Genomic DNA, 26,027 nt, shown 5'->3' with positions numbered 1-26,027 from the left:
GAAGTTAAGCATGTTTAAACATTTATTATAATATTAGTTTTGATACGCCAAAAACTCCAATATCGGAGGTTTTATGCGACGGGCGCAAAAACTCCGATTTTGGAGGTTTTGCGTATACTAAAAGTAATGAAGTTAAGCATGTTTAAACATTTATTATAACATTAGTTTTGATACTTAAAACTCCAATATCGGAGGTTTTATGACGGCGCTAAAAACTCCGATTTTGGAGGTTTTGCGTATACTAAAAGTAATGAAGTTAAGCATGTTTAAACATTTATTATAATGTTAGTTTTCATACGCAAAACCTCCAATATCGGAGGTTTTGCGACGGGTGCAGAAACTCCGATTTTGGAGGTTTTGCGCACGCTGTGGTGGTTTATTAACTATAGGCTAATAATAGTCACTGTCGTCCATGCGCCAAAACCTCCAAAAGCGGAGTTTCTGCACGTTATCATGCAGAACCTCCGGTTTTGGAGGTTTTGCGCTCGAGCGCAGAACCTCCGGAAATGGAGTAACTACATACATGTAATGTCCCACAATAAATACTGTCCAAACGTTCATACCCCTTCCCTTAATAGACAAATATATTTGTTGAAACATTCAATATCATACTTTGCCTCCATCTATGCCAAGTGTGACAAAAATTATATGTGACAAACTAATTGTTTACATATTTTTTTTTTTTTAGACAAATGGCTAAGATTGCTTCTGGATCCCAGAAAGCATGGCTTCTCCATGCAACTCTGAAGGAGAACATTTTATTTGGCAATGAGTACAATCAACAAAGGTAAGCCATGATTTCTACTATGGTGAGCTATATGAGGAAGAGTGCGGCGCAGTGGTGACTAGCTGATGTATTAGCCTAGCATGATAGTGAGCTATATGAGGAAGAGTGTGGCGCAGTGGTGACTAGCTGAGATATTGGCCTAGCATGATGGTGGGCTATATGAGGAAGGGTGTGGCGCAGTGGTGACTAGCTGAGATATTGGCCTAGCATGATAGTGGGCTATATGAGGAAGGGTGTGGCGCAGTGGTGACTAGCTGAGATATTGGCCTAGCATGATAGTGAGCTATATGAGGAAGAGTGTGGTGCAGTGGTGACTAGCTGAGATATTGGCCGAGCATGATGGCCTGAGAAAGAGTATGGCACAGTGGTGACTAGCTGAGATATTGGCCTAGCATGATAGTGAGCTATATGAGGAAGAGTGTGGTGCAGTGGTGACTAGCTGAGATATTGGCCGAGCATGATGGCCTGAGAAAGAGTATGGCACAGTGGTGACTAGCTGAGATATTGGCCTAACATGATAGTGAGCTATATGAGGAAGAGTGTGGTGCAGTGGTGACTAGCTGAGATATTGGCCTAGCATGATAGTGAGCTATATGAGGAAGAGTGTGGTGCAGTGGTGACTAGCTGAGATATTGGCCTAGCATGATAGTGAGCTATATGAGGAAGAGTGTGGCGCAGTGGTGACTAGCTGAGGTATTGGCATGGCCTAGCATGATAGTGAGCTATATGAGGAAAAGTTGGCACAGTGGTGACTAGCTGAGGTATTGGCCTAGCATGATGACCAAGACACTCAATGAACAAATTTACTATCAATTATTGATGCAGGTCTATCAAAGTAAGCCTGCATTTACAACTGCCAACAATACAAGAAATAGTTACTGTATTTTATGTAAAGATTCACAATTTTGTCAAGGAAATACAATATTCCCCCACTGTACCAATTTTCACTGCGATGCGGCAGTGACATCAGTGTGCATTTTGTTGGACGCAGCTTCAAATTGCAAGCATTTGTTTAAAGCAATGGCATGCACACACATGCCCTTAAAGATGTTGCATAGATATGTGCGTTGAACAGCTGCCTCAATATGTTGACATCATTGCCACATCAGGTGAAAAATGGTATAGGTGCCTTCTCTTCCCATTTCTATGAAAGGCTTTTTAAATGTATTTGAAGGGTATGTATGGGACCGATATTATATTTGTTGGTTAGTCACAGGTGTAGTGCAAGATTTACAGGAGGGTCCCAAATGTCCAACTTCAAAATATGGATCTCCAAACAGGATCTTAGCTAGAAATTGAGGTTTGCCTGTCATTTGAATAAAATTGCCTGTCCTTATTTGACCTTTAAAGCATTTAGCCCATAGGGGGGTAAAATATGTGTTGCTATGGCCTTGTTTTGCAAATCTGGTCTACTAAAAAGGTCAATAGCCTTTCTCAACACCTACAATTATAATGTAGCTTCTGTCAAAGGCTAGCCAAGACACTGTCTCCAAAGCACACAACCCTTTAAGGGGGTACTACACCCCTCGATAAATTTGTGTCAATTTTTGCATTTTTCTCAAAAACTAATAACACAGTGGTAACAAAACTTATGTATATTATAGGGGCAAGGAATCCAATTACTACACTGGAATTTCAGTGACCCAAGACAAGCGGTTTGTTATTTATGATCAGAAATAAGGTACCGCTAGGATGTACCTCGTTTCCTATCATATAAACTGAACCGCTTGTCTTGAGTCACTGAAATTTCAGTGTAGTAATTGAATTCCTTGCCCCAATAATATACACAACTTTTGTTACCAGTGTGTAATTATTTTTTGAGAAAAATGCAAAAATAGTCACAAATTTACCACATGGGTGTAGTACCCCCTTAATAACATCTTATTGTCAACTTTGTGCACCAGAAGCTTCAGAAATGTCAAGTTCTCTGCGTGGTCCATTGGTAACTATTTCAGTATGTAGGATGAGATTAGGTTAGGCTTTCTACAAATATGCACTTTTGCACTCGATGTGGTTTTTTGGCCTCCAAATCACATATTTCTTGCATGCCTAGATTTAGTTTAAGGATTAAAAAAAATAATGATGACATATAAAAGCTAAGATGTCCATTTCTCTTTGTATAGATATTTATCAGTGATATCAGCGTGTTGCTTACAACCTGACATAGACATTCTACCAGCAGGGGACCAGACAGAGATAGGAGAGAAGGGTATTAATCTGAGTGGCGGACAAAAACAGAGAGTTAGTGTGGCTAGAACCATGTATAGTTCCAATGATATAGTCATACTTGTAAGTAATGTCTTTCTTATTAAATTGAATATTCATATAATGATGAATATTCATACGTAGTGATATAAATTAAATTAGAAGAATTTTTTGACTTCAACACTACTTAAAATTTGATCGCTTACCGGGAGCGCTTTCACAGTACCAACTGCGTCCTCAGCCGGAAATCTTTCTTGTTTGGTGTTATTTATTCATATCATTTTGAATTCGGCAGATTTGGGTTAATTTACGTTTTGAATTCTTAGTCAGTGGGAGTGGTCTAGTTCGTAGACACATTTCTGATTGGACAATCGCATGATTTCGGGTGCCGGCATCCACTACTCAAAATATTGGACCTGCCTGTCGTCTATCACACGGTAGAGGATAGGCAAAATAAAAATTCCTATCGTTTATTCTCTAATTAGAGAACAAGGGATTAACACTTTATTGGTGTAGAGGGCAGCATATCATTTTTTTAACAGTGATAATCGTCGAACATACTGCGCTGCATTGTTAGCGAACCCTGTATGCTGCCCTCTTTAGCTTACTTTCACGCTGAACACCATTGGAAAATTGATATGCTGCAGTCTAGAGCTAAACACGCTTGATCCCTCGTTCTCTAATTCAAAATAGTTTATACGTAACATGAATTTATAAAAACGACAAATCCGAAATGGAACGCCTGCCAAATTCATAACAATATGCAGTGGTGAAAGCTATAAAGATTTTAACATGTTCACTTCTTGAATTATTGTGTACCAGGAGTGCATTCACAATTTTGATGCATTGTTAGCAAGATGTTGTTGGTTCTGATGATTTCTTGAAAGTGATTAGGTCAATATATTAATGCCAATTTGCTGTTATTTTCTTCTCTCAGGATGACCCACTATCAGCGCTGGATGCCCATGTTGGCAAGCATTTATTTCAAGAGGGCATTGCCGAATTCCTGCTGCAGAGTCAACGTACTGTCATCCTGGTCACACATCAAATACAGTATCTAGATAAGGCGGATTGGGTGAGTTCAAATCAAATGAGAATTAATGTCAAGAGAGTTTGCCAAACTCAAGATTTAGTCTTTGTTGTTGTTCATGAATGTCAGATTTCTTTGTGTAAATATTGTGATTATCCATAAATGCCTTGTGCGATTCCTGATTGCGGATAATGGCCCTGATAAAACAGTTTTGTACTTAACAAACATTGATGATGTCTTCATGTACAGTCAGTTTGATACAAATGGAAGCTTATTTACATATCTGAGATTTTATTGCTATGAGGAGAAAAAAACAGATGCATTTCCCTCCAAATGCCAATTTTCCCTCTAAATTCCAAAATTTTCCTCCAAGTTCCAAAATTTCCCTCCAAATGCCAAAATTTCCCTCCAAATACCAAAATTTCCTGTCTTCAGTATTTTCTGTTTTGACATTTATTGGAAAAAAAAAAAAAAACCTGTTTGATGTTTTTAATCATAACCCACTGCTCAGCAGTGGTGTTCCTGAAATAAAGAAGCAGGAATTCTGTACTACTACTGCAATGACTAAGGGTTACTTTAGCTCTATGTTTTCTGATGTTTATCTTAAATTGGAATGGATGAATAAAGAAATAAAGAGAGAGAGAGAAGTAAATATAATGAGTCAAAAGTTCTCATGAATGCAAAACTTAGCAAATATAATATACTGCGCCAATAAAGTATCCTTACACTTGGAAAATTAATCACAATTTCAAAACTGAACAATATAAGGGTAAATTTGTTTTTTTAATAGATGCACTATCTAATCCTGCACTTTATGATACCACATTGAATTCAATGTGACCTCAAGAAGTAAAGTTACAAGCAATTGAATAGACGAAGGTCCAGTTTTAAAAGTGACAAACTGGCCTATTCAAAACTCCACAGAGTAGACATCTGGTTTGAGAGTGGTGAATGGGTAATTTATGCGTTTGGCTTTAATTTAAAACAAAAGGAACAAAAGAAAACTGAAACAAAAGAACTGACAAATAAAATGAAAAAGTACAGAGAAGTAAAAACTGAAATAAAAACTGCTTTAAATAACGCTTCATTGAAGAAACTGTGTTGTCTCTTTGTTGTGCTTGTTGGAATCTTTTTGCATCTTGTATAGGCTAGTTTGTCACTTTAAAACTGCACATTATGACACCACATTGAATCCAATGTGACCTCAAGAAGTAAAGTTACAAGCAATTGAATAGATGAAGGTCCAGTTGGCGCAGTATATATCATTAATCTGTTTATTGTATTTCTGCCACAGATTGTCTACATGAAGGACGGTCAAATTGAGCGCCAGGGTACCATGAACGAGATTCGTAAAATGGATCCAGAATTACATCAGCGATGGGAAGAGATGATAGAGCAGATTGAAACGGAATCGGAATCAGAATCGGAAGAGGAGAGTAAGACGTACAAGGAACGCGAAGAGTTGAAGCGAAGCATTTCCACTACAAAGGAGAAGAAAGGACACACGAAACAGGGCAATGGTGTGAATGGTGTGCCAGATGCAGGTACAGTTTTGTTCATTATTATGTTTTGATGAGTCCAAGTGTGTGAAAATATTGGATCCGAAACATAATAATGATAAAATTGGATTCTTTACGCCCAATATTTATTGGTCTCGCTATGAGTTTTAAAATATTGGACTCAACTACGTCTCGTCCAATATTTTTAAACTCACTCGACCAATAAATATGGGCTCAATCTATCCAATTTTATATAACAATAGGAGTTGAAATTTGTCTAGGTTACCAGCAATGGGCTATTCCATTTAAAATCCACATTCTCCTTGTGGAAGATTTTGAAAATATGTTCCATAGGGGGAGTGTGAATTTCAAATGGAATTAACACATTAGCAGCTCCATTTGAAACTCATTCTCCCTCAGGGAAATATTCAAGTTGAATCTTTCTCAGAGGGTGTATGAAATTCAAATGGAGCTGCCTAATGTGTTCATTCCATTTGAAATTCATACTCCCCTGTGGAAGATATTTCAAAATCTTCCACAGAAAGATTGTGGATATTAAATGGAATAGCCCAATTGGGATGGATTGAGCATGATACATGAATTTGTTGATTGAGTTTGAGTTGTCAAATATTGTGCAAGACAAAGTCGACAGTGATATTTACAAACTCTAGAGAGACTGATAAATTCATGTGTCATGAGAAAAATCCATTCAATTTCATTATGTTGTCAGAATAAATAGCCTTCAGAAATATGCAAATGCGGCTACTGTCCGAGTAGTGAATTAATCGGCAGAAAGGTATAGGATGCAAGATTCTAAAAACATAATAATGAATTAGATTGGGAAAACACATGTTTACACAGTCACTTATGAGGGGAAAATAAGGTGTCTTAAGATTGATTTGTCATGATGACATTATTTGAATTTTTAATTTTTCTGGGTTTTTTTTGTTTGGTTGTTTTTGTGTGTGTTGTTGTTGTTGCTTTTTTGTGTGTGTTTTTGCAAATATTCAGAATATGATCATATGCATAAATATAACATGATTATCAGGAATAGCAAATTGAATTTTAAAATAACATAGGCAGCGATTAGTCAGAGGAGTCCTATGTTGACTGACATCACTGTTGCCTTTGCAAGTAATGAAAGTGGGCCAATCCAGTCGAAATCCACACACCCCCTATGGAAGACATGACCTTAATCTTCCACACAGACTAGAGAGTGTGCATTTCAAATGGGGCCACCCATTTGTGTCGTCTGCTCCAAAATGAGCTATTCCAGTTGAAATCCATACACCCCCTATGGAAGACAGTACCTTGATCTTCCACACAGGGAGTGTGATTTCAAATTGGGTTACCTGTATGGGTGACTCCATTTGAAATGTGCATTCCTTGTGTGGGAGATTAAGGTCATGTCTTCCATAGGGGGTGTATGGATTAAAACTGGAATTGCCTAATCCATTGATTTATTTGATGCTCCGAAAACTGAATTACACAGAGAGCCTGTATAAGAAGGTGATGACTATGAACTCAGCTTAAACTATGGTACAAAAGTAATATTTTTCTTCTTTCTTCCATTTGATTTGATTCAGTTCGTCAAGTATCCCAAGCTAGTGAGCGTCCCCAAGGCAAACTTATGAGTAAAGAAGAGCGGATGAGAGGCTCTGTGTCATGGAAGGTCTACTGGTTCTTCATTAAAAATCTGGGAGTGCATATATTTGCAGTTATTGTTTTCTTATTGGTAGCAACAAATGGAATTCAGATTGGGACCAATTTTCTGCTCTCAGAATGGTCCGAGAAAGGAGCTAACCTCTCTGATGATACAAGTCCTGTAAGTATGTTGGCAAAATTACCCTTATATTTCAACTGGTTGGTGCAGCGGTAGTTCCCTCGCCTTGCACCGCTGAGGTCCCGGGTTCAATCCCCGGCCGTGCCCAAGGACTGTATGTGCATTTGGTTTATTCCGATCCCATGCGCACCATCGCAGGTTTTCTCTGGGATCTCCGATTTACTCCTGCTTTCAAAAAATCGGTGATTAGTTGTTTGGTTATCAAAAACTTCCTTCACCCAATGGAATTTAGGAAGCTGCACGATAATTGGTGGATGTTACAATCTAAGTGCAGATAGGTCTGCGCCAGGTTCGGCTGCGACTGGCTTAGTTGATGCAATCTGATTGTGATGATTCACCATGGCAGCGAAATTACAGCACAGTCCTCATAAACCTATTCCAAGTACAACGTCTGTTTGAATGATGAATGTGACAGTGGCAACAAATTTCGGCCAGGATTGTAGCTTGAAATTCCCTTGCACACTGAACTTACTGCTAATTGACATTTTCGGTAAATCCCATAAGCCTTTGCAAGTACACCTGAGATGTTGTCATTTGACGTCACGCAGACTTGCAAAGCGCAGTAACGGTGTTCCTTAAACAATGCATGCATCGGCGTGACGCATACTGACATCAAATGACGACATCTCAGGTCTACTCGCAAAGGCTTGACGCGTACTGACGTCAAATGACGACATCTCAGGTCTACTCGCAAAGGCTTATGGGATTTACGGAAAATTGTCCCGGTGTACCGGTACAAAACTGTGGGAGCTGATCCTGGCTGCAATGGTTATTTTATATGTAGGTTGATTAAGGGTACTGCACCTGTATGGCATGTATAGAGCTGCATCCTGAATGATACTCAGTGGTTCTGTTAAGGGGTGGGGTATGAATGTTTGGACAGTATTTATTGTGGGACATTGGAGCACATCAGACATATCGAAATGCATTCTGAATACGAAGAATGTCCTTCTGATATCAAATAATTTTGATTTTTTGAAATTCGCAATGTAATACACATTTTATGGCAAATGATCAAAAATTGATATTTTTGATATTTAACAGTACTCAAAGTAAACTTTATAAATCTGATGATTTATACTTAAAGTGTATGTAGGTGGGATAAAAACCTGACGATCAATTGAAAAATTTGACCTTTCGTATTGAAGATATGGATTTTTTTCCCAAAACACCAATAAAAATTAGGTCTTTTTGGGAAAAAAATCCCTATCTTCAATATGAAAGGTCAAAATTTTCAATTGATCATCAGCCTCCACACTTTAAGAATATGTCATTAGATTTTATAAAATTTACTTCGAGAACTGTTATATATCAAAAATGTGAAAAATATCAAATTTCAATAATTTGTCATAAAATTTGTATTATATCGTAAATTTCAAAAAATGAAAATTATTTGATATCAGAAAGACATTCTTCATATTCAGAATGCAATTCAATATGTCTGATGTGCTCTAATGTCCCACAAAAAATACTGTCCAAACGCTCATTCCTGATCCCTTAAGTGAATCTTTCTTGATCATTTTCCTTGTATATTTTTTTCTTTGTTGTAGGATGTAATTGATGAAATAAGTGCTTATTATTTCCCACGTTATGCTGCGCTGTCATTTTCAGTCGTAATAACGACACTGCTAGCCACTGCTGGGATTCTATTGTCAACGCTTGTAGCAGGTCGTCGCCTTCATAATCAGATGTTGGACAGGGTTATGCATTCACCAATGAGGTAAGACAGGCAAATTGTCTAAAACGTAGAAAAATAGATAAATGTACGCAAAAAAAAGACCATATGTGACCTGCTACCATGAAATCAGCGTAAAGTCGCAATGTGTTAGTCACTTAAAACGCCCTGGCTACTGCATTAGTGTTCACTCACCTGTTAAAGCCACTAAGTATGTCTGTATGTCCTTTGTGAATGGGGGCACAATGGGCCATTCATGAAGGATAATACTACTGGCTTGTACTGTGGGTGGCGGCAAACAAAGAACATCAACTTAGTCAGACCAAATATCTCGAAACTACCAACTCAACAAAATGAGTATAAAGTCGTGTCGACTTTACGCTGATTTCGTGGGAGCAGGTCACATATGTGATGCAATCAAGCAAAATCAGTCGGAACTCGGAAATATTGATATAGCCAAACAAAGGAGATATTTCCTTTTGTTTCCTCTTGTTTTGGAAACTTTTTGATTGCTAATATCTTTGGAACTTGTTGTTTAATTTCAATGAGGTTTTCTGCAAAATCCAGCTTTGTAAATGCTTTTTACTATCCTATAAAAAACTGAAAATTTAATATTTCCGACTTTCGACTGATATTGCTTGATCACATCACATACCATATTTCCTTGAATAGTCAGTCGCCCCTTTTCAATCAAGATGTTTCAAAAATGCAGAGATTTCCATGCTATCTTGTGTAGAAAGCTTGCCAAGTTGCACACATGGTCGATAAATAGCGTCGAAGTTCATAGTTCGTCATTTCAGTTTTCAGTTTTAAGCTTGCCTAATGATTTTAATGGGAATTATTGTTCTAAAAATGAGCTCTTATAAACGCCCCCCGTTTGGAAAATGCAACGCCCCCGTTTGGAAAATGCAACGCCCTCGGGGGCGACTATTGGAGAAATACGGTATACTGTTACTGATCTTTAAACTATTTTTCAAATTAATGATGAATGTTGCTATGATCTCAAATCACTCAACATATACTGGTAACCATTTTATAACATTAATAACATATATTTTAATGCTTTCAGATTCTTTGATACAACACCATTAGGTCGTGTGTTGAACCGTTTCTCATCTGATATAGTGGTGTTGGATCTGGTACGTGGTAATTTCTTTGCTTAATAGTTTTTGTATTTTTGTCGCTGCCATGTAGATGTAATGTTGCGAATGTTTTGAGTCATCCAGTATTAAATAAAAAATCCTCGATTTATGTGTCATGACCAAATTGATTCTGCCATGATGGCCATCGCATGACTAAATGACCAATCTGGTCTCTGTCTTCTTCTTGCGTATGTACAACATACACCAAAGTCCAGTTGTACAGGGTTGCAGAATTGTACTGATAAAAAAATTTACCAGGGATTGCTACGTGAGCACTTCTGCAATGACCCCTGAGGTATGTGCATCTAACCATGGTGGGGTAACATATACCTCCACTCCGTCTGTGTGGCAGGTAGTACTGGGTTACGTCATTGGATGTGTCGCCAATCATAGGCAATGCCATTGTAGTGGTGTTTAGGGACCGTTCACAAACACTTGTTAGGGGGCGCCTGATGCAAAAAAATTTCATCATGAACATTTTTCGGGGCCCCCCTTTACAGACCTTAAAATTTCAGGGCCCCCATTTTGACATGAAAATTATGGGTCAACCCCATAGAAAAGCATATAAACTAAATTTTCCCAGGAAAATTTGTGGTCATTTTTTCAGCCCCCCCCCCTTAGGAGGGTCAAACATTTTCAGGGGCCCCCTTTTTGCATCAGGCCCACCCTAACAAGTATTTGTGAACGGTCCCTTAAAGTCAGTCTACTCTGAAGTACAAAGTACCGACACAGACGCACACACATTATGCTGACTTTGAAGGCACGCATACCTGCAGCAGAGACGCAGCACTATGCACTGTTAACGCGCTGTATACGCGCACATTGTCACTTTGTACTTCAGAGTGGACAAACTGTAGCATTATGTTACAGCTGCTATATAAGTGATAAATGTACTGATCACAATCTATTCTTTTTCTTTCAGCGGCTGGGTATGACGTTAACCCTGTTCTCACGTTTTACATTTTCCTGCGTATCGGCCATCATAGTCAACGCTATTGTGTCGTGGTGGTTCATTCTCCTCATAGCTCCAATATCAGTACTCTATTTTCTGATCATGATATTCTACATCACAACATCAAGGTATGGCAGTGTCTTAAATTGCTGCACGTCCGAGACAGGGTATTTTGTCATTAGACGTGCTATTCTCCTAACCAGCCTGTCCGACTGGCGTCTTGAAATGTTGCCACTATAACTAGTAGTGGTGTACTGACTTACCCAAATACTGGCACAGTATATAAATTTTATTTTATGTATAGTCTAGTTTGTAAATTTAGCATTGAGTATCACATAGAATTTGGCCAAAATTACTTTTGGAATAATCACAAAATTGTGACCGTCCAAATAATATGTCATTTGACTTCAAAAGATATCCAGAAGCAGATTAATGGTTTGTTAAACTTTGCTCCTTCAGCAAAAGGTACCTTTATATTTTGGTGCTACATACGTCTATTTTTCCACATTACTGGTAATAAACATCAAGCAGTCATAATTGGCGGTCATTTCAAATCATCCCCAAGTCAACAAGGTTCAGGAATGTCCTCTCATTGTTAATTGTTAAATCCCACCACTTGGACAGGATTTAGCCAAAGCAAACAAAGACTAGACCTATTTAAGAATTCTATACATTGGTAGAAGCTTATTATCCTCTTCAACAATAGGATTAATGATTGGTTTAAAAAGTTTTTGACTGCACTAACAAAATGAGGAACATGTTGCTAAAACTTGAGGTACATATGAATACAACTTTTATGCACATTTTGAACTGCAGCTAAGAATACAATTTGCCGACTTTACAAGCGGTTTGTGATGGACGGTCACAATTGAGGATTGAGACAGTCCGTTGTTGTTCTAGGATTGTCATATATAAAATATTAAAATACCAAATATATCCAGTTGAAGGATGTCTGCATTATTCTATATATTTTTACACCTATAGCTAACTCCTCTGATTTAAGATGACATTATCAATTTATGTTGTGTTTCAGGGAGCTTCAAAGACTAGACAGTATAACCCGGTCACCGGTGTATGCCTTGTTTTCAGAAACACTCAATGGGTTGTCTACAATAAGGGCTTTCAGGTATGAGTAAGGCTAATAGATCATTCCTAATTTCCTATGATTGGCATCTTCCTGCCATTGATGGGGTGAACATCGATATCACATCAATATCACATACATGTACTATAAAACATTGAAAGCGAGGCCAAGGAGGGTATCATGTGATTATAAAATAACCAAATACCATAAAAACTCAGTAGTTAACATAATTATGTACTATCGAGCGCTTTTAAAACATGCAAACATGAAGAGCGCCATCCATTGTTATACATAGTATTCTATACGAACAAGTAAACCTGCAAACATGTTTTTCATCCCCATTAATTAGCTTAGTTGGTAAAGCACCAGACTTTTGTACAATGTCATGTTTTCAAAAGCGCTCGATAGTAAGCACTAATATGCTAACTATCGAGTTTTTACAGTAATCCTTTGACACCCCATCTTCTTCACCACACTTTCACTACCTTATAATATGTGACCGTACACGGCGAATGAGCCGTAAATTCCACCCCCGGTCAATTTTGTTTTATTTCGTGTTTAGAAAATATACATCACAAGCTTTAAAATGATATATTATATGACTTCAAACGATATGGTTTGTTGAACTTTGCTCCTTCAACAAAATGGTAGCTTTTTTTCGTTTCTACATGTGTCTCTTTTACCACATTGCTGGCAATAAATATCAAACAGTCACAATTGGCGGTTATTTCAAATCATCCCCAAGTCAACGAGGTTCAAGAAAGTTCTCTCATTGTTAATTGTTGGTTATACATACATACCTATACAAAATACAATGCCTGGTAACCCACCACTTGAACAGGATTTAGCCAAAGCAAACAGAGACCAAAGCTATTAAAAATTCTATAGCCATCTAAGGTAGAAGCTTATTATCCTCTTCAACAATAGGATTATTGATTGGTGTTTGACTACCAAAATGAGATAGATGTCGCGCCAGCTAGAGGTACCGATGAATACGGCCTCAATGCATATTTTACACTGTACGATAACATATGTGATATTGAGGTGATATTGATGTTCACCAAATCATAAATATATAAATAGTGAATATTCTCAGTCATCCCAGTCGTTGAAAGTTTTCAATTTTATCTTTTGTAACTTTGATTGCAACTTGCTACGTTGCGTCTGATACCATCTGTCTTCATCAAGCAACTGACCCACTGGTCTGGTCTGGACTAGACTCAATATTGATCTCATGCATAAATAGTATAGTTTGGGCACAAAAACGATAATCCATTTTGAATCAAGGTTTCATGGGCTAATAGCAAAATTATATTATCTGGAGGTTCACTATTTGACCTCCATGAATAACACACAAACATGGCAGAGTCGGTACTCTTTGGGTCTATCTGATATACATACTTACTTCAAGTGACCTTGGACAGAAGCAACAATGAATCTTAAATGCACATACGCTTGTTTTGTTTTTCAGTCAAGAAGGTCGTTTTCATCGTAATATCATGAGGAGAATAGAAGTCAATAACTGCACTACGATTTACATGTTTGTTGCAGCCAGGTGGCTGGGATTTAGATTGGTAAGTGGGTTCAAAGTTTAGTATAACCATCTTAATTCTAACCCTAATTCTAACCTTGAAACTTAATTCTACCCCCTTATCCAAACCCTATGACACAGAGTGGAGGGGTATTTTTGGGGTATCATACCTGCCAACTGCCCCGTTTTATGCGGATTTGTCCTGTTTTCTATGTGTCTGAACAGTTTTTTCGATGCCAGGAAAAAGAAGGAAAAATATGGTGCTCTTTTGAAAATTGGGATTTCCACATGGTTTCCATTGACGATCGTCGCAATCTCATGGTAGACCGCATGTTTATAACGAACCTCGTGTGTTGGCGGCATTGGGTTTGTGGCGCAAATTATCTTTCTTTGGTGGATTCTTGAATGCAATACATGCAAAAGCTAACATGGAAACACTCTAAAAGAGATTATAAAGTGCAGTTTCCACGCATTTCTGAATCTCGTTAGGGGAATAACTTCCAATTTTGTAGAGTGTGCAGATAGGATATAAAAATTGGGGCTGGAGGTGCCCCGTTTTCCGAGTTTCAAATGTTGGCAGGTATGGGCTATGTCCCATAATCATACTTGTGCAGTCATGTGAGGTTGTTGCTAGAAAAAGTGTTGGTAACATGCTGATTAGATGTTTATTCAAGTGTCAAATTTATGTCATAACCAATCAAATTGTTCTGATTTTCAATAAGAAAAATTGTCTCTAAGTTATTTTTCACTTCATCGTAACATTTTAGAAACATAATTCAGGGGTTCTGAATGATATTTTCTCGTAGGCCATGGAAGGCCAAACAAATTTGTTTTGCTATCTAATTTACATTTCAGATGTGTTCAAGAGCTAACCACCATTGGTCCGTGGGCCGTTTATAGCACACATGCTGTCTATTGAGAGTCCCTGGTATAGATAGTCCTATCTAAATGCTTTGTTACATAAATGTCCATTGATCCAACCAAGAACCTTAAACTTTCATATTTCTCAAATTGAACCGTTTTGTTTTGTTTCTTACAGGACTTTCTCGGTGCTCTAGTAGTATTAATATCAGGGTATGTGACCATGATATCAGCCTTCACAGGGGCATTGGAGGCTAGTCTAGTAGGCCTAGCTATTACATATGCTTTGCAGGTATGTAACCTATAGACGAATCCGACGAGCCAAGTGATGATCAGAATTAAGTCGGCCATAGCTGGGGGCCATCCGCGCCAAACTACAATCAAGTGCACATTTCCCTGGGACACTTGTTCATATTTCGCGCCCTCTGTTCAATAAAACCGGTCATATGAAGTTCACCATGTGATATTTTAATTGTATAGTTTCCAACCTATTTCGAGTCCCCTCCCTCCCCCACCAACTAATGTTGGAGCAAAAATATAGGCCATTTAAAAATGAGGCGTTTGGTATACAACATTGAATAAGGGGTGCGGGAGGTCATTGAACTATGAAAGTGTCCCAGCAAATTTGCACTTGATTGTATAGGGGATGCGAAAAATAATCTATTAATATCAATAAAATCGCCATAACTCTCGAACGCAGCGTTGCTCGATTTTCAAAAAATTTTCAGTGATGTCAAGATAATTTCATTATGCATTACATGATTAGCCAATTTTTAAAAAATTTATTAAAATAAAAAAGTTTTTGAATATCAAACCCTGCAATGCATGCATTTTTCAAGGAATATTTGACACATTGATTGCTTATATTAGAGTGGACATATAAATTCTCCTTTGGAAGAATTGATTGTAGCTTAGTTCGTTTGAATTGTTATCCAAGACGCCCACTATCGTGAGCGCATCGGAGTGCGTAGCACGCCTGTGATACTTGCGTTGCGTAAAATGGATGGAAGGCCCCCAGCTATGGCCACCAGTGAGGCGTAGGAATGTGTCAAGTCGGAGTATGTGACCTATTAATATGGTATTTGCCTTCATTTGGGCATTGGAGGCTAGTTGCAGGTAAATCAAACTGACCAAGAATACTGAGGCTTGTAGATCAACATCTAGGTGTTGTGCCTGTGTGTAGCACACTATAAATCACCGCGCTATTTTTCTTTTCTACTTTCCTTTTTTAATGTCTGAATACAACAGAATGTCAAAATTGCCCAGTTGACCTGACAAACAAAACGATTACATGTATATGCCAAAAAATCAGGTTTGGAAAAAAATATACCATATTATAAAATGGTACATTATGGCTTTAATGAAACATGAAGTGGCCTGTAAAAATAAAAGTAACATTACATGCGAGAAATATTTAGTAATTATTTGACCATTTTTCTCCAGATATCTGGTCACCTTGGAATGGTTGTAAGAACATCGGCTGATTTGGAAATGCAGATGAACTCAGCTGAACGTGCACAGTTCTATACACAACTAAAGAATGAAGAATATGATGGTAGGTTTACAGGGGCATAATAGTTGAGGGTGGGGTGAAGGGGAGGATGGAGGGGAAGGAGTGGCCGTGTAGTAAATATCAGGATGAAAATGTTGGATACTGGTAATGAAATAGTGACCAATCATGTGACCGAGCCAATTTTGGTGTGTTTTTTTTGGTAAACAGGACTTGACACTTTGAATGGATGAATTAATAGCATATAGGTTTGGAATATTTGTATCAGTCCCTATAATCGAATGCAGCAAACCTTTGACGAGCGACACTACCGCGATGTTGCAAATTCGGAGCTAACAATGTGTACGGCGCACAGTTCATTCATAAATTTCCAGTCTGCAACAGCAGATTGCTTCAGCAGCCAATCAGAGACAAGTGCATCCAACGCAGTAAATACGCGATGTATACTTAAAATACGCGCTTGTCTGTTTACTGCATTTGATTATAGTGCGTTGTTTAATAACATCCACCTATTAATTCCACCCAAACCAATAATTTTCATACTGTACCAGTGTGGTCTTTGTGTGTGGAGGGGGGGGGCAAAAATAGTGTCAAATTTGGCACTTATCAGAGTAACACAAGACAAAAGGATGCCCATGTGACTGAAGGCAGATCAAATAAAATTCCACATTTTTATATTTCTAAATGTAGGAATTTCTTTGCTTGATTTTACTATAAATCCTATGTTTGTTTTTACTATAAATTCCATGTTTCTATCATCTATTGCTAGAAAGTTATTTAAAGTGGAGTCATCATAAAAGTAAAGGGATTGCAAAAGAAATACTGACATATTTTCACCATATGTTTGCCTCAATAAATCATAATAGTCTTGCTGTAACCAATGTTGTTAGTGATAACTTTGTTTGTTTTTGTAGGGGCCATGTTTCCTGCTAAGAGTTGGCCTGATAAAGGTGATATTTTATATGAAGAAGTCAGCGCAAGATATGCCAAAGAACTTGATCCTGTATTACATAATGTCAATATTCACTTCAGAGCAGGAGAGAAGGTAAGTAACTCACTACCACACCCCCTACCATCTTGTGCCGGCAATCATGGACCTTGTGTATTGGTATAAAAATGAGGATTATTCAACATACTGAGGACCAAAATGGCACTTTTTTGTGTGTATTAGTGTGTATGTTACAAGATATGAAATGTGCCTGCCAATCATGGTCAGTATTTTAAATGCGCAATAAGGGCCTCAGAAACCGAGGACGGTCCACCATTGCAGATTGGTCCAGGCCCATTCCATGTCAACTCATTGTGCAACTCTCTTCAGGGATATTGATGAAAAGCAAAATCCAAAATTTGAGCTTCATACACCTCTTGTAATTGTTGAGGTTTTTTATAATGACTTATGTGGTAGAATTGATGGAGAAAGCAAAATCCTTTGAAAATTTGTGCTTCATACTCCATTATACGAGTCCCAAAGCATCAATATCTCTCAAATTTAGAGGGGTCAGCGTATTCTCCATAGAGTTGTACAATTGATTTTGCAATAATGACTTATGTACCTGGAGAATGCAAACCTTGATGTTGGAGGTCCAAAGCCAATAAATGTATCTATCTTCAACATACCTGAAGTTGACATTTGGTTTTCAGGGTGGTCAAAATGTACAAAAAATGTACAATTGGGGTTTTGCATGGGTAATATCTCAGCTAAAAGTATTCTAATAGGCTCAATATTGGATAAGAGTAATGTCCTACCAAAGGGCTCTGACTGGCAAAAAATGGACAGTAAAATTATTTTTACTTTTGGAGTTTTGACCCCCAAAGTTGGTCCTTTGGACGGTTGCATTTTGAGGGCCCTATATCTTTGAAAGTATAGGAGTTACAAGTTTTCTGATGCCAGATTTGAATTCTACACAAATAAGTACCCCAGAATACATACTTTTCAAAGTTATAAATGGTTCCCTTTATACATTTATGGACCTCCAAACATCAACTTTCGCTATGTAAACACATTTTTCGCTGACCCCCTAAATTTCAAATTGATGCCACGGGAAAAGGCTAAATGGAGTATGAAGCTCAAATTTTCGAATTTTACTTTCTCATCAATATCTACCACCACACAGAAAAAGAAAAAATTGAAGAGGTGCTGCGTGCACATCCCTGAGTTGACATGGAATGGGTCTCCACAGTTTAAATGTGAAATGTCATGTGGGTGTCCTCGTTTGTCAGTAAACACATACGCTCACACCCTATTTTTCATTTGCTTATTGGCAATTACTTATCAAAGCCATACACCCGTATGGAAGACATGGCCTTAATCTTCCACACGGGAGTCACCTTTGTTTCATAACCACTAAGGTATAGAACATTTTTTTGTTTTTACTATAACCCCATCTTATTTGTACTTGCTCAAGTAGCATTCAATGCCAATTTTGTGACACAATTTTTTTTATGTACCTTCAAGTGCCTAAAATGGCCTGAAATTAGACTATAGGGCCCTTTCCAGCCATCTCTAATCATCATCTGAATAGACTTTACATGTAAAATTAAAAAGTCCATTAAAAAAGAACCCCATTCAAGCGTGCAATGAAATGTGCTAAAAATGATAATTGAGCAAGTACATATGCAATGCACTAGTTTTTGTGCTATACAAAATTAATTTTATGTATTGTATATTGCTGGTATGTATGGTCTTTTCAAAAATAAAATATCCATCTGAAACATAGGTGGGGTGTGCATTTCAAATGGGATTACCTGAATGGGTTACTCCATTTAAATTCACTCTCTGTGTGTAGGAGATTAAGGTCATGTCTTCCATAAGGACACGGAGTGAATGGATTTCATGTGCATTACATGATAGTTCATAATGCTTTTCATATTACCAATCATAACATAGCAATTGTTTGAAGTACTTACTTGAGTTATAACCCAACCCTTATTTGTATAATATGAAATGACATTGTGTTTTGTATTGTAGATTGGCATCTGTGGGAGAACAGGGAGTGGCAAGAGTTCTCTTACACTCACATTATTTAGAATTATAGATACATTTCAAGGTGAGTATGCACACCAAGGAAATTATATCGTTGTTGGGCAGTAAACCCCTCCTATGTGTCATTGGCCCCAGAACATGTTTAAAGCAAAACCCCCTATGTAACCTATTGGCAGTTTTGTTTTAAACATGATCAGGGGCCACAAGCACATAGGAGGTTTTTCCTGCCCAACGGCGAATGTAACAACTGGAAATTGTGATACGTATACTGATGCATGGCCACAAACATAGCCAGCCCGGCTGACACATAAACCAAAAAATGTACGGCAATAATTTTCGCACTACGTACATCAAAGTTCACTTTTCAGTGTGCGACCTGTAGTTAAGATAACGAAAACGACTGGTAAGCTAAGTGACCTCAAAAGGTGGAGTTGTCTGAGAAAATCAAATGACGGACAAGAACTTGCCCCTGCCGAGTGAAAATCGCAGCTTATTTAGCCAATGTCAATTTGGGGTCATCAGCAGAAATATTTTCCTATCATATTGAACTAACACCTCAGCTATATGGTATTTCACAATATAACAGTAATGGAAAGAAAAGTGCAACTGTTTGACATGTTTCGTATTGACAAAGTGACACACTTAAATGATGTCACTATGTAAACAACGTACTGGTATTGATAATTAATGAGGCAGTACCAAATATGGAGGTATTCAAAAGTATGCTAATTAGAAGGATCAACAAGACATAATACAATTCTGGTATCCAAAATTATGTAAATGAGTTGTAAAAGGTTACATGAGCATGTACAGTAGTTTGCCTCTAGTTGTTATATAAGCTCTTTGGTACACACATAGATAGAGGCCATTTTGAAAATCCCAAAAGCCTTTACGATTTAGCCCTAAAGATGTCGCGCCAATGACCATGTCGTTACTTAGTGCAGTTCAGTGTGGGCAGTGACAACATTCACATACATGTGCGAATATTAAGGGTTACATTTGGAAAAGCTTGGAAAACACTGCATGCACCCTAACCACTTCCTATAATATCAAAGTCAGTAAGAATGTATTTTTTCACATTTTATTTCTTTTGTTAGGTAATATTTATATTGATGGTGTGAACATAAATCATTTACCATTGCTTGAATTGCGTCAACGACTAGCTATTATACCACAAGATCCTGTACTCTTCACTGGTACTATTAGGTAAGTCTACATTTGTTTTGAAACTGTGTCGGAGTTTGTTTAACTTGTATAGAGGTTGTGCATATGGCGTATCATACCGTAAATATGGCGCACTACTCAAATACATCCAACAAAAGCATGATTGCAATCTACCGCGACAGTTCGTCTCACACACATAACAAATGCACTACGATCAAATAGGTTGATGACAACATTTGATTGAATGGACTGCACTGCGCCATGATTGCAGCGAAGGACACCGGCTCAAATCCTTTGCTTGGAGACAATCTATAAAATCATGCAGGGCCTTTATGCTTGTATCATAACTAGGGCCAAAAAACATTGTTTGGTTGCCCTTCAAAGACAAAAATTTGGATTCATCAGCAAAGACTCTAGCCTGGAATGTAAAGCTATCGGTGAGCATATTTGGAGTTTTACGTTTCCTCAGCTTTTAAGTGACAAGCATCTTTTTATAATATGGTTAGAGACTCTAGCCTTCGCAACTAATTTGAAATCGCATGTTCACATGCGCTATCCAAGCATTCATCACATTTTCTCTTCTCTGTTTTATATTTGAAGATTCAACTTAGACCCAATACATGTAAGTAGTGATGATGAATTATGGGAAGCCTTGGAGATTGCACAACTCAAGCCTGTCGTCACAGGACTCAATCTTGGTTTAGGTAAGATTTGTGAAATCCACCATTTTTGTTTGTCATCCAAAGCAATTTGTTGGTATTTGCAGGCTAAAATGAAACACTTTGTTGGCACACATTAAACTGCATTGCCTGTTATGTGTTATTGATAAAATATAACCAGTACATTATTTGCCAGGTTCACAGCAAAGCAATTTGAAGGTAAACTCATTGGGGGTGAGAACAGTAATATACAGGGTGGTAAGGGGCCAGTGGGAATCAAAACAGGGGAGTATAATTTGAGTTAGATAATAAATAGTATGTTTCTGTTTACATGGTAGACCACTTAATATTGAGGATCCTGCTATCCCAGGATCTTGTGGTAGGCCTACTGTTTCAACAAAACAAAAAAGCGCAGTGATTTATAGTGCGCTGTGCACAGGCACAATGCCTAGACGTTGATCCACAAGCCTCAGCACACTTTACAGGTTGCCGCTCACCACTATGGTCCCACATCATTCCATAAACCATTTAACAACAAATCAGGGACTTTGCTGCTTCAAGAGCGCACACCCTAGACATTCTACAAATAACCTTCGCAACCAGGATCAGCTCCCGAGTTTTGTACAGGTTACAACGAGACAATTAGCAGTAAGTTCCTTGTCCAGGGGAATTTCAAGCTAACTCAATTTTTCCATGAGGGTGTACTAGGCGTCACCAGGGTTCGAACCCGCAACCTTTCGCACCATAGTTGAACGCTTTATCGATTGAGCTAACTTGACTGTGTTTCCAGCCAGTGATACTTGTATGTGTAATTCTGTGGAATAGTTTAACATTCTCATTGAATATAAACCATATCGTCTATAGAAGAATCCAATTTCACACATTCCTGCACCTCAATGGCTGCCATATAGTTGGGTCCCTGTCAGCTCCATCTCACCTAAAATGCGAAATGATGCGGCCTTGGAGGGTATTTTAAACTGCATTCTATCACTAGTGTTACACGTAGACAAAAGAATAATGACAGTGTACAACACAAAAGAATCTAACATCAAATTTTAAGCGGCTTTAATCCACCCAATTGGGCAGTCACTACACCAGTTTGGTGCATGCGGGGACCCGTCATGGCCGACCAAATCCTGACCATGACTTGGATTCCTCTATAGAAGGTCTGCATTTCTTGTTCATTTTGGGTAGTGTCTACAACCCTATGGAAGACATATATGGCCTTCAATATGAATTTCAAATGGGGCTACCTGAATGGGTGACTCCATTTGAAATCCATACCCCCTGCCTGTATGGAAGATGAAGGTCAAGTTTTCCATAGTGGGTGTATTGATTTCAACAGTAATAGCCCAAGTCCTGAAAAAAATGGAAGTTTTTGATTCATCACATTTATTTTTGTTGACATTCTTTTCAGATTCTCAGGTGACAGAGGGAGGTGAAAATTTCAGCGTCGGTCAGCGCCAGTTGTTCTGCTTAGCGAGAGCTTTTCTACGTAAAACGAAAATACTAATAATGGATGAAGCTACCGCATCTATTGACCAAGAAACGGTAAGTATGTTCACTTCATGATTTGTATACTGGCTATAGGCTTCAACATAAAAAGTTTTGAAATATTTTGTAAAAATATCAAGAGCTATACCTCAATAACCACTGAACCAATACTAGGCTTGTTTGTACTCATTTTAATGCAGTTTTCATGCCGATTGCAAGTGTGGTTATGAAAATTTACAATTCTGAAAATTTTGAAGAACATTTTGGTACTTGTCAGCAGTTGACACTGGCGTGAGGAGGGTTAAAGCAGGGGTGCATAACTTGTTGTCTCTGCTGGTTTCATCTTCACAGCTTTTGGCAGGGCTACACTTTACACAATCACCTTAAAAAAATCAAAAACTAAATGTCTAAAGAAAGCCAGTAGTAGTTTTGGTATGGGAAAGATATGGACAAATATTTGAAATGATTTCTACTTGTAAAATGCATTTTTAAGGAGCCCTAATCTGCTTTGTTTTAATCTATCAATGTGTGTAATTATTTAAATCAAGCTTGTTTTACCTTTCTTTGTATGTTTCTCCACAGGACAAAGTTCTTCAAGAAGTTGTAGCCTCAGCATTCAAAGACAGGACAGTTCTTACTATTGCTGTAAGTCATATGTGACACGATCAAGGGAAATGAGTCGGATGTCGCTAATATTGATTTTGAGATATTGGCAAAGAAAGGGTTAAAATTCTTTTGTTTTATATTGTTTTCAGCGATTGACAAATTGGCGTAACTTCAGAAAGAAAAGTCGTATTAACATGGGGTTTTCAGTTTCTGAAAGCTCTAAATGTCCTCTTTAGAAACATGTGTAAAACTCATTTTCGACCAGTGCCGACATGTGACTCATTCCCCTTGATCATGTCACATATTTGCTTTCACAATTCTAAAGGAGCATGCCCATTGGGCAGGTTTCATGATATGAATGCCCTTGATACCCACCTATGGTTTCGTACCGGTATTTCTGTTATTTCAACCCCATTTTGTAAGAAAAAATTTTACAAATTCCAAACAAAATATTGTTCAGCCCTACTATTTCTTGCGGTCAACACTAGGGTATTTTGTACGAGTGTGCATTTTTGCAAAAAAGTTTCCAATGTCTGTTGCAAATGTTGGAAGAGTAGACAAATAAAGTCATTGCAACAAAATAAATCTTCTCTGTATTGAAAACTTGTTGAAAACTTGAAATCAAATAAGAATTTTGAGTTTTATTTTTTCATTTTTGTTAAAAAAAAGACAAAAAACAAATTTCTTTTTTTGAAGATCAAAGAGAATAACACGGACGATTTTACTAATGCGCACAGCAGCGTTGAGACTCTGGATTTAATTAAGGTGGCCTAATCTATAGATTTTCTCTGCTAACTCAACCATCATTTTGTGTTCTCTCTTGATGCAGCACCGTGTATCCACCATCCTAGACGCGGACACAATCCTTGTGTTAAGCGATGGCCACATAGCAGAATATGACACACCAAAGAACCTACTGGAGATAGAGGACAGTATATTTGCATCCTTAGTGAAGGCTAACCTTTAGTCTACTACCTTTAATATACTACCTTTAAACTAAAGGCTAACCTTTAGTATGCTACCTTGAAACTAGAATCAAAATATTTAATTGTGGATCATGAGAGCATGTCCCTACTGCCTCAAGTCCACTTTTTGTGGGATAACACAATCACAACATACCCTAGCCTAGCTACGGGCGTATTCAAAGACCATGATTGGTCAGTTACTCTTACTCCAGAGGATATTCGTCATTGTGATGTACGCTCCACACAAATATCTGTGCGGACCGAGTGGGCTCAGATGATCGAGAATTAGATACTTTAATTATATTGATTTTGAGTATATGTTTTATGGGCCCATGATGTTCTAAATGTCAATACCATATATGGTTATGTCCATACCATATATGGTTATGTGCATACCATACATGGTTATGGTATGAAGTGTGCCTTCAAACTTGAATCATCATGTTGTGTCCTAATTGGGTCCTGCCTTTATGTAAGCATTATCACAAATTCTAAGGTTTGGTTTAGGGTTAGGGATATAAATATTCCATATTGCCTACTTGACAGCCAGACCCATATGTGATGCAATCAAGCAAAATGAGTCGGATGTCGGGAATATTGATTTTGAGATATAAACAACAGTATAATTCAAGTTCCTTTATATTTTATTGTTCTGAGCAACACTAAAATGGCTATATCTCTGGAACCATAAGTTTTCAGCAAAATATAGCTCTGAAAATAGCTCATATAATGAGATTGAAAACTGAATTTTGATTTTGATCGACATCAGACTCATTTTGCTTGATCACATCACATATTTGTACCAACAATCGACTGCAGTCATGATACTTGCTGTCAATCAAGTTGCCTTTGTAAGTTTGGATAGGGCTTTTTGCCAAATTTGGAATTAACATTTGCATAAGATCACAAAATGGTGATCCATCTATGTCGCCATGTGATCTGGGCGTCTCGTATACACCAAGCCGAGAAGAGTTTACTGTATTTTGCCCTCTATTGACGGAACCACAGATGTACCAGTGCGGGAGATTTAATTTGTTCAAACACTGTTGTACAATTCTGTATAGCCCAGTAACAAGTAATGAATGGAACCCCCCACCTTGGGACACCGCAGTTTTAAGTCGGGGACACCGCAGTAATGGCGTTGTCGGATTGGTGAATACCGTAACGTTCGCCTAATGGCGCACCTGGGCTCCTAAATTTCATGTAAAAATAGAGAGCTCCCTCCTCTAAAAATCCCAACAAGAATTAAGGGTACATGCCCTTATTTCCTAGTGGGATTTGTATGGGAGGGCACTTTTAGTTTGTGACTAAATTCCAGTTAGGTCAAGGGAGCCCATAGCGCCATTAGTCAAACGTTTTACTCAGGATATATATGAATTGGAGATTTCATCATTACAGGGATGAACTTGCAGGATAATTACTTTTGATTGAGGTGTTCTGTTACATATTAATTTTGTACCAGTTGGATGGTATGCCATTGATCATATCATTGTGATTGTTGCATAGTGACAAATAGCGATTTGTCATATTAATTTTGTACCAGTTGGATGGTATGCCATTGATCATATCATTGTGATTTTTGCATAGTGACAAATAGCGATTTGCCTGTTTGTTAAAATCATGTTATACATAAACTCTCTTGAATTAGGAAAGAGATTCATTTGGTAGGATTGTTGAGATCATAAGCTGGTTAATTATGCTAGCCGAATCCAATAAATATTACTCACGGAACTGAGCTTTCGCCATCTTGGCTGATGGCTTGATCACAAATGAACTGGTCCACTGCTTTTCCTGTGAAACTTGGTTGCTATTGACGCATCCTCGTTACCCGGAAGTGATGTTGATATAAGCATTGGGTCATATACATGATCTAGAAAGTATGCACCCTCGTCGCGGTTGAGTGAGTTCTTGCCCTTTTTTTCTGATTTGGATGGCTTCCCTGACTCTTCTTCAGGTTTCGCGGGAAAAATAGTGGACCAGTTCATCTGTGATCAAGCCATCAGCCAAGATGGCGAAAGCTCAGTTCCGTGAGTAATA

At 37.9% G+C, this 26,027-nt stretch overlaps 1 protein-coding gene across 1 annotated transcript in view; it reads left to right on the top strand.

The window, feature by feature from the left end:
* The window catches only part of LOC140159315 (ATP-binding cassette sub-family C member 9-like), a 60,701-nt gene extending 36,022 nt beyond the window's left edge, over nt 1–24,679 (top strand). The window contains exons 15-33 of the mRNA XM_072182742.1: nt 689–787; nt 2,911–3,076; nt 3,930–4,067; nt 5,317–5,566; nt 7,108–7,346; nt 8,915–9,084; nt 10,109–10,178; nt 11,104–11,261; nt 12,167–12,259; nt 13,689–13,791; nt 14,788–14,901; nt 16,053–16,164; nt 17,034–17,164; nt 19,088–19,166; nt 20,200–20,308; nt 20,867–20,970; nt 22,343–22,476; nt 23,002–23,064; nt 23,855–24,679. Coding sequence (XP_072038843.1) covers nt 689–787; nt 2,911–3,076; nt 3,930–4,067; nt 5,317–5,566; nt 7,108–7,346; nt 8,915–9,084; nt 10,109–10,178; nt 11,104–11,261; nt 12,167–12,259; nt 13,689–13,791; nt 14,788–14,901; nt 16,053–16,164; nt 17,034–17,164; nt 19,088–19,166; nt 20,200–20,308; nt 20,867–20,970; nt 22,343–22,476; nt 23,002–23,064; nt 23,855–23,992 — 2,470 coding nt within the window. The 3' untranslated portion in view covers nt 23,993–24,679. The remainder of the gene's footprint in view (nt 1–688; nt 788–2,910; nt 3,077–3,929; nt 4,068–5,316; nt 5,567–7,107; nt 7,347–8,914; nt 9,085–10,108; nt 10,179–11,103; nt 11,262–12,166; nt 12,260–13,688; nt 13,792–14,787; nt 14,902–16,052; nt 16,165–17,033; nt 17,165–19,087; nt 19,167–20,199; nt 20,309–20,866; nt 20,971–22,342; nt 22,477–23,001; nt 23,065–23,854) is intronic.
* Nucleotides 24,680–26,027: the final 1,348 nt, after the last annotated feature.

This window comes from Amphiura filiformis, chromosome 8 (genome assembly GCF_039555335.1).
Source record: "Amphiura filiformis chromosome 8, Afil_fr2py, whole genome shotgun sequence".
Lineage (NCBI taxonomy): Eukaryota > Metazoa > Echinodermata > Ophiuroidea > Amphilepidida > Amphiuridae > Amphiura > Amphiura filiformis.
Note: the sequence above shows the minus strand (reverse complement) of the source record. Positions and strands in the feature narration are given on the sequence as shown.